Below are 13367 nucleotides of genomic sequence, written 5' to 3'. Positions count from 1 at the left end.
GCAGCTTCCTTTGTTTCTAACCAGCATCTAAACTATAATATATGCTGGTTTATGATAATTTTATCAGGGATGTATTAAGGGATGTATTATTTTTTTCATACAGGAGAGAAATCCTAACACTGCTCAGGGTGTGGAAATGTTAACATGTTAAACAATGTTAAACAGATTAATTTTAAAACACACCAGCGCGTTCACCTATCAGCAATCGGAGCGCATGAGGCGACGTTTATGGATGGACGTAAATAAACTTCAGATCCGCTGTGATCACAGTTCCAGTGTAAATCCTCCTCAGCCGAGGTGGGGGCGCTAGTTCTCGATGGGTTTCCAAAGACAATAAAGTGGAGAAGAAGAAGGATAATTTCTTATTGTGGTCAGGAGGGAGTGAAACACAACCTGCTGTGTTGTAAGTAGAGGCTCTAAGACTCTTCATGCTCTGCTCTCGGTGTTTTTACCGATCTTTAGAGAATCAGGAGCTGTTACGATGTAAACAGGGTCTGGGCTAAGTAGGTGTTTCGTCTCTGTAGTTTTGGATGATCATACTGTTTTCTAGCCAGACTGTCGGGATCCAGAGCAGTCCAGCCTCCACCCTGGGTCTCCGACGTAGTATTATGTTACAACTAATTAACTTTTTAATTAATATTCTAATTTTAACTTGATCTGTTTTCTAATATAAAAAGGTTATTAAATCAAAAAAGTAAAAACGTTCTTACAAAGTATAAAAAGCAATACCGCCAAAAAGTTTAAAAGATTTTTTGGGGATCCATCTCTGACATCAGTTTGTCCCATCAGTTTTCCTGAGATATACAGTACATTTGCGTTGATGACATTGATAGTTACTTCATTTTCCAAGTAGAATTATAGGTTACTTGAAATGCACAGTAAAAATATTATTGGTCTCATATTTAAAATTTGTTAAAACTACAATCCAAATTCCAAAAAAGGTGTAAAATATTAATAAAAACAGAATGCAATGATTAGCAAATTTCATAGACCCATATTTTATTTGCAGTAGAACATAGAACACATGAGATGTTGAAAGAGACATTTTACCATTTCATGAAAAACATTAACTCATTTAAAACTTGATGGCACCAACAAATCTCAGAAAAGTTGGGACAGGGCTGTGTCCACCGTTGTATAGTATCCCCTTTTAACAACAGCCAGTAAATATCTGGGAATTGAAGAGACCATTTGCTGGAGTTTTGAGAGAGGAATGTTGTCCTATTCTTGTCTGATGTAGGATTTTAGCTGCTCAACGGTTCTGTCTTTGTCTGGTTCTTCACTTTATGTTGAGCCAAATGTTTTCTATTAGTGAAAAGTCTGGACTGCAGGCAGGTCAATTCAGCACCCGAAATTGTCTTGCTGAAATATGCAAGGCCTTTCCTGAAAGAGACGCTGTCTGGATGAGTTCATATGTTCTCCTAAAGCCTCTATGTACTGGTCAGCATTGATGGAGCCTTTCCAGATGTGTAAGCTGCCCACACCATATGCAGCCCTAGACAATCAAAGATGCAGACTTTTGAACTATATGCTGAAAAATAGCTGAATTTTCCATTTTTGATTAATCTGATCACAGAAGTTTTCCATTTTGCCTCAGTCCGTTTTGAGTGAGTTTTGGCTCAGAGAAGACAGCGGCGTTTCTGGATTGTGTTGACAAATGGCTTCTTCTTTTCATGATACAGCCTTAACTTGTGTTTGTGGATTACACAGCGAGCTGTGTTTTGTGGATTACACAGCGAGCTGTGTTCACAGACATTGATTTCTGAAAGTTTTCCTGAGCCCATGCAGTGATTTTCCAGTACAGAATCAAGCATCCAGTATTGACCGTTGATTTTGTCCCTTGTGTACAGGGATTTCTCCAGATTCTCTTGACAATATTATGTACTGTAGATGGTGGGATGTTCAAAGTCTTCATAGTTTTATGTTGAAAGTGTATGTTTTTAAACCTCTACCCATCTTTTCTTTGAGAGACTCTGCCTCTCTAAAATGCTCTTTTCGTAAACAGACATTTTAGCTATTTGCTCCTCCAGCTGTTTTATATTAGGATCACCTACTTTTACAGCCTTTTGTTGTCCCCTGTGCCAACTTTTCTGAGGTGCGTTGCTGCCATCCGGTTCTAAATGAGTAAATGTTTTTCATTAAATGATAAAATTTCCCATTTAAACATCTGATATGTGTTCTATGCTAAATAATAAACTATGAGTCTGAGATTTGTGAATTATTGCATTGTTTTATTTACATTTTACAGTGTTCCAACTTTTTTTATATATATTTCACTTAAGATGTTTTGTAGTAAGGTTTTAGATATTAGGAAAAACATGTCATGGAAAAAATGGCATAGCCTCAACTCATATGAGTTTACACCAGTGTCCACTTCAGTGCAAGGGACCATAGCAACATACTGGAAGAAAATATGTAGGCCCTCACTATATCTTCTCTTCCAGTATGTTGATCTAGTGAAGGACCTGACTTTTTAAAAAACATTTACTGTAGTTGTTTCATGCATGATTACCAGAATAAGAGAATTTTAGGGACAGATGTTCAGCAGTTAACTGGGTAAACTCCTCTTTACACTTTTGTTATTTGACATTGACTTTTCTTTCTTTTCTTTCTTTCTTTCTTTCTTTCTAGAAAGAGTTGACCTCTTAATCCTAAGTCTTCTGCTGCTGCTAGTGTAGTTTTTCTACATGGCTTCAAATTTACTTCCATAAACATATCAGGAGTTGGTACAAAGAGCAAAATAATACACTGTGGAAATATTGTGGGAATATGCCGATATTTATGTGAGCATGTCATCTGCACGAAGCTTGAGTAAACAAATGACATCTTCTGGTACTCTCTGTGCTAACACATCACAGAGAAAAATACAGAAAAACCCAGGCAAGAAGAGAACGTATGATTGCTCAGAGTGTGGGAAGAGTTTTCTTGTACAGAGTAGCCTTGAACGACATCAGCGCATTCATACAGAAGAGAAACCGTTTCACTGCTTAGAGTGTGGGAAGAGTTTTAACCGAAAGAATCATCTTCAATTACACCAGCGTACCCACACAGGAGAGAAGCCATATGACTGCTTAGAGTGTGGGAAGAGTTTTTCTGTACAGGGTAGCCTCCGACTACACCAGCGCATTCACACTGGAGAGAAACCATATCAGTGCTCTGAGTGTGGGAAGAGTTTTACTGTACAGTGCAGTCTCCAAACACACATGCGCATTCACACTGGAGAGAAACCATATCAGTGCTCCGAGTGTGGGAAGAGTTTTACTGTACAGTGCAGTCTCCAAACACACCAGCGCATTCATACAGGAGAGAAACCATATCACTGTTCAGAGTGTGGGAAGAGTTTTAATCAACAAGGTTATCTCCGGATACACAGACGCGTCCACACTGGACTAAAACCATATTATTGTTCGGAGTGTGGGAAGAGTTTTACTTCTCAAACAAGACTCCAAATACACCAGCATATTCACACAGGTGAAAAACCACATTGTTGCTCAGAATGTGGGAAGAGTTTTAGAGAGAATGGTACCCTCAAACTACACCAGCGCATTCACACTGGAGAGAAACCGTATCACTGCGTAAAGTGTGGGAAGAAGTTCAGTTCACACAGTTATCTAAAAGTACACCAGCGCATTCACACTGGAGAGAGACCGTATCACTGCTCTGAGTGCAAGAAAAGTTTTACTACTCAAAGCAGTCTAAAAGTGCACCAGCGCATTCACACGGGAGAGAAACCATATTCCTGCTCTCAGTGTGGAAAGAGTTTTACTCGACTAGGTCATCTGCAAGTACATCAGCGTATTCACACAGGACTGAAACCGTATTATTGTTCAGAGTGTGGGAAGAGTTTCAGTGATGAAGGTAATTTTAGGAAACACCAACGAATTCACACAGATGAGAAACCTCATCACTGTTCAGAGTGTGGGCAGTCCTTCAGACATTCAAAATCTTTAAAGACACACAAGTGCCCAAAGGCAAGAACATGTTCTAAGAAAAGAAGTTAATTGTAAGAAACATAAAAGGGTTGTTGTCATCGGGGTGCACCAATATCAATTCTGTGCTAATAGCGTTGACCAATATTTATCCATGATATATGTATGCCCATGATACATGATTATGGAGACCAATCCTCCTGTGGTGACTAGTTTGAACCACAATCTGTCTCACCTGCTCCAGCTTGTTAACATCTTCAGAGGTCCTTGGCTGGATGGATCAGATGCATTAACATTAGAAAAGTGGGCGCCGCCTGTTGGATGCAGTTTGAAATTAAAATCTGTATGAAAGTAGATCTGCAGGCAAAAGGTTGTTGACCACTTATTAAAAACTGTTCTACAGGGTTATAAATTTAACTGTCAGATCTAAAAATGTTTATAATAACCATACTGATATGATTCGGATACTGTAGTATAGCCCTAGTTTGTGTATAGTGAGGGATGAAGTGAGGTGATAATACAACTGGTTTTTATATAGGAGTATAAATGCATTTTTTTTTTTTTTTTTTTTTTTTTTTTTTACTACTTCTAGTCATTTTTTTATATGTTAATGGTTGTAAAATGTAGTTTTGTATATCATTTATTATGCTTTAAGCATGTAATTGAATCTCCTTTTATGGTCCAAGTTTGAATGCGGACATCTGCCGTATTAAGTTTGTGTACCTCTTTTAAAGCCAAAAGTAGTGGCTGCACATGGCAGTACAGTGGAAGTGCTTTGAGCTCTGAGTTGAGGTTGTGTGTTCAAGAACCATCAAAACCAACCCTGTACTTTTAGTGTTTTCTCAGCTCCTGCTCGGCGCACAGAGGCTCATGGTAGGCACATACGCTCCTAAAGAGCTTGTTGTTTGTTAGTTTATGTTGTGCACATATATGCTATTTTTGTTATACCATGTGGGGTTCATCATTTCTATTGGCAGGGGTTGCAGGACGTTTCTAAATCCAAAAACTGCATTGGTGGTGCCCAGTGACTGCTCAGTAGAATCATCATGAATTTTCAGCTTTTGCAGTTTTATAACATCTACCCATTTGTTTTGTCATAGTTCAGCAGAAATGCATATTGCTGCTGTCGGAACAAAACCTTGTATGTACATTTTTGTTCTATTTAAAAATTGGTTCTGTTTTCCAGTTTTTGACTTAATTTGAAAATTTGCTGTTGTTTATGTTGTGTGTAAATGTCATGATGAATGGACCCAATGAAGTGCCCCAAAATGACATGGAAAGACGTCTGATTCCATTGACTTCCATTAAAAGTAGAGTATGTCTTTTCCTTCTCCTGTAAAGTCACCATTTTGGAGATGTGAGGTTTTCATCTGACAACAGGGATATTTTTTATGGGCTCTTCAATGCAATGTTGTCTCCTGGTGTTCACCTAAAAGAGCAGACTCATTCATGAATGACATCACTAGAGATGACCTTACCCCTGAGTTCAGTGGTTTATATGTGCTTTTCTGTGTGGTGTTAAATAAAGAGTAATTTTCGTACCTTTCTACCACTGAGCTGAAATGTCTTTTAGTACAAGTCCTGTGGATGCACTCAGTTGTGGGTGATGGTGTGTGCATATATGATCTATCTATATCAGTCGTGATCCCCCTATATATCTTTGAGTCCCGTGCAGCCCAAGTGGGGGCGCTACTTCTGTAACTGGTTCGCCAGAGACAATGCGCAGAAGAAGAAGAAGAGCGAGAGAAACAGCTGTTCTGTTGTAAGTAGGGGTTCTAAACACTTTTTTTTACACTCTGTCCTCTGTGGATTAACTGATCTGTAGAGAAGTGCTTTGGGGAGATGTTTGCCTTTTTTAAGTGGGGTGTAAACTGTGAGCCAGCGCAGAAACGCGGCTGAGTCGTCTTCTCGTGATTTGGGTTATCTGTGTTTTATAGATGGACTCTGGTGGTCCTCGATCTCGCATTTGCTCTGCAAAAAGCTCGACCAGATCATGAGTGTCCAGTCTTATCATATTGTGGCTGCAGCAGGTTTTCATTCCGAACAGCACGAGCTCAGCTGATTTACGGGTTTAATCAGTTGGTCTTCAAACGATTGATTCATGTGAGCTAACGCTTTGTTGTAACGTGGACCTACAGTCTCCCCGGCCGTTTGTGGGTTAGATTGGACACCCCTGGAAGAGACAGTGATGAGCACTGATATGATGAGGTGAGGTCTGCTGAAGAACTTTGTGGTGCACATCCTTCAGAGGTAGGAGGCCAGATGGTTCTTATTAAAAGTGAGGTGGGGCCTCCAGAACAAGACAATCATCTACAAAAGAGCAGCCACGTTTACATGCAGTCCAATAATCCATTAAAGGTCTATTCCGATTATAATTTCTATCCGATTAATCGACGCGGGTAATCCTGCAAATAATCCATTAAATATAACGCTGCTCTGAAAAGGTTTTGAAAACACCAGTTTCCCTTTACCTTGTATGTGAATTTCATGATGAATGTATTAAAAGAGCTGAGCCAAAATGACTTGGAAAAAATTCTGGTTCCATTGACTTACATTAAAAGTGAAGTAGGTTGTTCCCTTCTGTAAAGCAATAACCATAGTAACAATGTAAACGGATGTATCTTCTTGCATTCCCAAATAGAAAGTTTAATTAGGTGAGAAAGTCTCTAACGTAATAAGCAGAAACTGTTATTTCAAGTTAAATGTTGCTAGGGGTCTTCCAAAAAAAGTAAAAAAATTTAAAGCACAACAGAAATCTTTAATATTATTATGTATGGAACGATCCTTCATAAAACCAGACTAGCACTGATAACATGGCTGATAAATGTGAGAAAGCAGTTTGTAGTCTGTATTGAGTAGTTATATTTTTGCGATCTTAACCAGGTTTTGGTTTTGTTGTTGATGTAAGTGTAAAATTGGTATCTATTTTAGTAAATTCATTATAACTGAAGTTCAATTGACAATTCAGCTTCACATATATTATGAAAAGTTATCTGATTCTGAAAAGAACAAAAACTTCTTTACAATATCTACTCTAAGCACCCTTTGCTCTTCTCATATAAATCTTGTCAAATATTGATTGAAGGTTTACCAACTCTTGATTGTTCTCATTCCCTGATCTTCACTGACATAGTCTGTTTATATGTTTAAATAATTCAGCTTCTTTTAAATTATAATAATGGAACAGAACATTACTCTAATGCCTTGATCATTTTCAATCTTGTGCAACAAATAAATGTCCATGTTTATAGTACTAATAATAGCCATAACACATTGATACCAGTAGTCTAGATACTCATCTATGACCGTTTTAAAATCACTACCTAAAACAAAACTTTCAGTAAAAAAACGCAGCTCTCAGATTTATTGAAACACACGTTATCTCTAATATAAACTTTAAAGCCAAGTTATTTTTATCTTTAACATTGCCTTTGATGATCAATACAAACAGCCAGTGTCCATTTTCATCCATCTTTCCGGGGAAACTGTTAAGTAGGAGAGCCACACCTGCAGAGCGAGTTAAACCATGAGAAACACTATTTTAATTACCCTTTGATTTACCAAAAACCTTTTGTCCTTGGTGCAAGAATGTGTTTCCAGGAGCAGCACACAATTTGCTTTTTTACCTTTACAAAACAAACAACTTTTCATGGTGCCTCCAAGACCTTACGTATTCAATGAAACAAAGTTTAATGCAAAACTGGAAGAAAAGGGAGCTGAAACTGGTCTGCAGTGGAGACAGAGTTTAAGCTCTGAAATTTAAAAGACGGCGGTCTTGACGTCTTCCTCTTCTTTAGTAAGTAAATGTGAAGTACGCTTTCTTAAGTCTGACATCATTTTAATGCAGTAAAAAAATGGCAGTGCCAAATGAAAACTTGGGTCATTCGTTGCTGCTTGTCTCCCTCTGGACTCGGGATGCTTGTTGTCATGCTTATATACACGTGTAATTTTGGATCTGATTACATGTAGTGTGCATGTAACAGAGATTTTCTAGCAGGTTGTTGAGTAGAGTGAGTATAAAAATAATCTGTATTGTATTATAATAATCTTAATCTGTAATGAGAGTGTATTCAATCGGATTGGTAATCTTTGCATATAAACGCAACCAGTGAGTATTTGTGCTGCTGCACTAAAAAAAACAAGGCTGTGCTCTCACTGCAAGTTGTGATTAGATTGTTAAGTTTACCCTGTAAATACTCAGATCTGCACTTCTGCAACTGGCCAAGTTTATTATTGCAGGCTTTATTTTTTGGCAACAAAATGTGTGACTAAAATGTCAAAAGAATATATTAAGATAAGCCATTTAACTTTTATGTTCACTAATTGTTGGTACTCCCTGCTAGGAAAAAAAAACAGTATATGTTCTTTTGGATGTTGGTGTGTAAGTCAACCGGTGTGATGGGTGCTTGGTGACCAGCTAAATCAGGACCAGACCAGATTCCATGCTGGTCTGTGCAGTTCCTTCAGCAGGGCTACTCCTTGTCGAAAAAGAGTCATTTAAAATTTCTTTCCTGCTTATGACTTGCATACTTTCATTGTGGCAAAATGTAAAGAAATATCTGTATCTCTTTCTGTATATGTAATTAAGGAGTCGATCTCTGACATCAGTTTGTCCAATCAATCATCAGTTACTCCTCAGGTATACCCTACACTTGCATGACACTGACAATTAATTTGACAGTTGTGTGTATATATTCAGGTTATATGAAAAACAGTAGAAACATTGGTTGCGCATTTAAAAACTGTTGGGAGCAAAATGACTAAAAGCGACATCATTATCACTGGGTATCATTGTGTGGCCAATCAGCATTAAATTCTGGGTTTGGGTACTGGAGGGAAAATTAAGAATAAATCAGATCCAGTGCTGTAACAAATCTATCCTGAAATGGCTCTCACTCAGCACTGTGTGACGTCATGTTGCTAGCTGGGTATTTCTTCCTGTAGGGTAGTACAGTGTTTGACTAGTTTGGGTATGGTGGTCTATTTCTAGGGATTCTACAGACAGTGTATGCCAAATTCAAGATGTGGTCATACTACAGCCATGCTTTAATGCATTTAACAAAGATTGATCCTCAGCTCCTATTCTATATGATGCTTGCACCAGCATCAACTTCAGTGCAAGAGATCATCACAAAATACTGGACAAAAAAGGTGCAGCTAAGGAACCAACCCTGTTTAATCTTATACTGCAGCTATTTTCCACATGGTTCCTCGAATAAGCAGACAGGCCTAGTATCAGCATTGAGAAAGTGGCATTGTGTACTTTTGATTTATGTTCACAAATGATTTATTTTGGGCCATTCCCCCAAACAGAACTTCAGAGACTTGTACAGAGAAAAAAGCTCTTCCTCATGACTAACACACTTTAATCCCTAAAATCAGTATCTAATTTTTTTTTTTCCCTTTTCTCTCCAGCTTCTAGTGTTCTTTCCTACACAGTTAACATTTCCCACTCAGACACATCAGGAGACGCCACCAAGAGGAATACATCACACACCTGAAATAAATAAATCATTAGCGAAAAAATGTCTTCCACAGAGAACCCAGGGCCTCAGTTGGCTTCTTGTACTGTCCGTGTTAACACAGGCCATCACCGAACACGGAAAGCTGCAAGCAAGGAGAGAATTCATCACTGTTCAGAGTGTGGGAAGAGTTTCACCAGACACAGTCATCTCAAAACACACCAGCGCATTCACACCGGAGAGAAACCGTATCAGTGCTCCGTGTGTGGGAAGAGCTTTAATCAGAAGGGTCATCTCCAAATACACCAGCGCATTCATGTAGAAGAGAAACTGTACCACTGCCTACAGTGTGGAATAGGTTTTACTGACCGACGTGATCTCCAGTTACACCAGCGCATTCACACAGAAAGGAAGCCGTATGGCTGCTCAGAGTGCGGAAGGAGTTTTACTTTACAGAGTCATCTCCGAATACATCAACGCATTCACACAGGAGAGAAACCGCATCAGTGCCCAGTGTGCGGGAGGAATTTTAGTGTACGGAGTCATCTTCGAACACATCAACGCATTCACACTGGAGAGAAACCGTATCAGTGCTCAGAGTGCGGGAAGAATTTTAGTCAAAAGACTCATCTCCGAACACACCAGCGCATTCACACTGGAGAAAAACCGTATCACTGTTCAGAGTGTGGGAAGAGTTTTCATCAACAGGGTAATCTACTAGCACATCAGCGCATTCACACAGGAGAGAAACCATATTTCTGCTCTGATTGTGGGAAGAGTTTTCATCAACAAGGTCATCTCCAAACACATCAGTGCATTCACATGGAAGAGGGAAGAGTTTTTGAAACCGACCTAATTTGAGAACATGCCAGTTCATTCACAACAGAGAGGTTATATTACTGATCATAGTGTGGGCAGAGTATCAGCAATTTGAAATCTTTAAAAGAAACAGAAGTGCACTTAAAAGAAAGGTGTTTTAGCTGAGGTATAAAGGGATGTTGGTGGAGATTATTCTGATGTTTGTCAGCAATTACAAGGCTTTTACTATAATGAAAACTCGAATGGACTCAGAAATTAACCTGCATCACCTGCAAAAATCCAATTAATTCTGCTTCACCCACCAGATACTGTGCATTGCTTAGCCTAAGTTATACAGAATCAGCCTAGGCTACTGCTGATGTTGAAAGCGATGATGTGTCCATGTTAAAACTATGGACTCTGCTCTGTGGTCTCTGGTCTCACAGACTTTGGATGTATGCTCAATGATGCTCACTTAATAGCTCAATGTCATACCATCTAATCTGTGAGGCAGCTTGGCTGCAAAAATAATAAAAAGAGCTCTAATGAGAGGGAAAGTCAGCTTGAGCCATGATTAATACTGACACCAACATCTGACATTCTTTGTCTAAAATATTTCTGAATTTGTCAAAATATCATTGTTTGTCTAAAACAAATGTAACTCCATTAGCAATGTCTGCTAAAGTATGCAACTTCTCTGGAAGTTGATAAAAAGTTAGCATTATCCCCTTACAGCCTGGATAAATGGCTCAATTGGACCCCTACGGCCCTGTTAAGAGCCCTGTTAAGATCTTCTTGGGTTCATTCATTATGTAGTGATGCTTAATTGAAAGGAAGTGAATTATCAAGGATATCCAGCCTAGAAGGTGGATTTATCTGGATCAATCAATGACAGCAGTTGAATAACATGTAATACACTGTTTGTGGAGATGGAACAGTGATGAGTTTAATTTCAGATCGGCTTTCATAATAAGAGTTCTTTATAATTGTGCTTATTATATACAAGTTAATGTAATTTAACACTACAAAACATTTACTGAATCCTCTGCCTATTTATTATTATTATTATTATTGTTGTTGTTGTTATTGTTATTGTTGTAGTACAGATTATAATTATTAGTGGTACTCTTATTAGTTGCAATAGTGGTGACTACTAGCTGCAGTAGTTTTTGCAATAGTATCAAACTTCTGTTACACATCTACTAAACAGCCTAATAATTAATATGATTAAGTTTTCAGTGTTGAAACGGTGCTCACTAGCTGTTGTGATGCTGAATCTAGCTAAGCTTTAACTTGTTGTCTGATCTTTTCTGGAGTGAAGGCAGTGTGTAAATAAAGCATCCACACCCGTCTCTGACATCTATACTGTGATTTCTTTCCCCGGGCAAATTGTTCATAAACATTATCCCCATAGAAATGTGATCCTGTCCGAATAGTGCCACTGACTGATTAAAAGTTTGACAGAATCAAGTCTGGAGCTGTTAGCTAAGATAGCATTTCAACCTTATCCAGCCTAACTGTACTGGCCTACTGTTGTTGGATAAATATTTTAGCTATTATAGAGTTTATTTTCAGGTCACTAATGTTTTAATTTATGTTCTGCTCAATCTCCTTTAATGCATTAATGGCTTATATAAGTTTCATAACCCTCCTCATTGAAAAAGCCCTCTGATATTTTACACATACAGACAGATGTACTTAAAACTCTGGATGTGAGGAATCAATTGTGTTTCTGTCAGCAATCCTACATTCAAATGTGCATTTTTAAAAATAGAAAGAGGCTGAATATTAAAATATAGATTTTTGTTTTTCACAGCCTAAATTTTCAATGTTATCTTCTATATTGTCCAATTTAAGTAGCTTTTAATTTAGGAAATTATTGTAAAAAGTTTGATATTTTCTCTTGTGTTATTTACATATCTATATAAATCTATTTATAATTTTGTCTGTTATGCTTGTGAAATGTTGCCTTAGTTTGAATTGCTTAAATTGTGTATTGCTTAAATTCAGTGTGATGGAATTTTCTTTTGTGGTCTGAGAAAAAATTTCTGTGCTCTACTTTTCTTTATTTAAGCATAAGAACTCTTTTATGGTCTAGAAAGCTGCCAGCAGTTAAATGACCATTATGTAGTGAATATTTAGAAAGGTTACGTTTCAATCTGGGTCGGGGATAGGCTCTTGCCTCAAGTGGAGGAGTTCAAGTATCTCGGGGTCTTGTTCACGAGTGATGGTACAAGGGAGCGGGAGATTGACAGGCGGATTGGTGCTGGGTCAGCAGTGATGCGGGCTCTTTACCGGTCTGTTGTGGTGAAGAAAGAGCTGAGCCATAAGGCAAGGCTCTCGATTTACCGGGCGATCTACGTTCCCACCCTCACCTATGGTCAGGAGCTTTGGGTAATGACCGAAAGAATAAGATCGCGAATACAAGCGGCCGAAATGAGTTTCCTCCGCAGGGTGTCTGGACTCTCCCTTAGAGATAGGGTGAGAAGTTCAGTCATCCGGGAAGGACTCGGAGTAGAGCCGCTGCTTCTTCACGTCGAGAGGAGCCAGCTGAGGTGGTTCGGGCATCTGGTTAGGATGCCTCCTGGACGCCTCCCTCGGGAGGTGTCACAGGCAAGTTCACCTGGGAGGAGACCCCGGGGAAGACCCAGGACACGCTGGCGCGACTATATCGCCCAGCTGGCCTGGGAGCGCCTCGGAATCCCCCTTGGAGAGCTGGTGGAAGTGGCTGGGGAAAGGGAGGTCTGGGCTTCATTGCTTAGGATGCTGCCCCCGCGACCCGAACCCAGGAGAAGCGGAAGATAATGGATGGATGGATGGACGTTTTACTCTTCACAGAAACATGGAGCCTGTTTAAACCTTACATTAACATGTTGGGTTTCTGGACTGTATCTGTAGAAACCTCAGATTTAATTTACACTTCATATGTGGTATTCATATGGCATGACTCAACAGGCTTGGCTTGGACACTTTAATCGGCTTGGATTGGGGCAAATTTCAACCTTGCGTGTCCTTCCTTCATTTCATTGTTTAATCTCTCACCCACTTGTCAGTGCTCAACAGGCTCATTTTTGTCACATATTTGTGTACGGATAACGAAAAACGTTATGTTTACACTTCTGTTAAACGTGGTCAAATCTGTCTCTGATCATGATCCGATCACAGTGCGTTCTGGGGG

The 13367-nt window shown here is 39.0% G+C and overlaps 1 protein-coding gene across 1 annotated transcript in view; it reads left to right on the top strand.

The window, feature by feature from the left end:
• The first annotated feature begins 352 nt into the window (after positions 1-352).
• LOC108411623 (zinc finger protein 420-like) overlaps positions 353-13367 on the top strand; it is a 35521-nt gene continuing 22506 nt past the window's right edge. Inside the window, exons 1-3 of the mRNA XM_037538511.1 lie at positions 353-403; positions 2632-3998; positions 9443-10249. Of these exons, the coding sequence (XP_037394408.1) occupies positions 2790-3998; positions 9443-10249 (2016 nt within the window). The 5' untranslated portion in view covers positions 353-403; positions 2632-2789. The remainder of the gene's footprint in view (positions 404-2631; positions 3999-9442; positions 10250-13367) is intronic.

This window comes from Pygocentrus nattereri, chromosome 5 (genome assembly GCF_015220715.1).
Source record: "Pygocentrus nattereri isolate fPygNat1 chromosome 5, fPygNat1.pri, whole genome shotgun sequence".
Lineage (NCBI taxonomy): Eukaryota > Metazoa > Chordata > Actinopteri > Characiformes > Serrasalmidae > Pygocentrus > Pygocentrus nattereri.
This window is presented reverse-complemented; position numbering and strand designations above follow the sequence as displayed.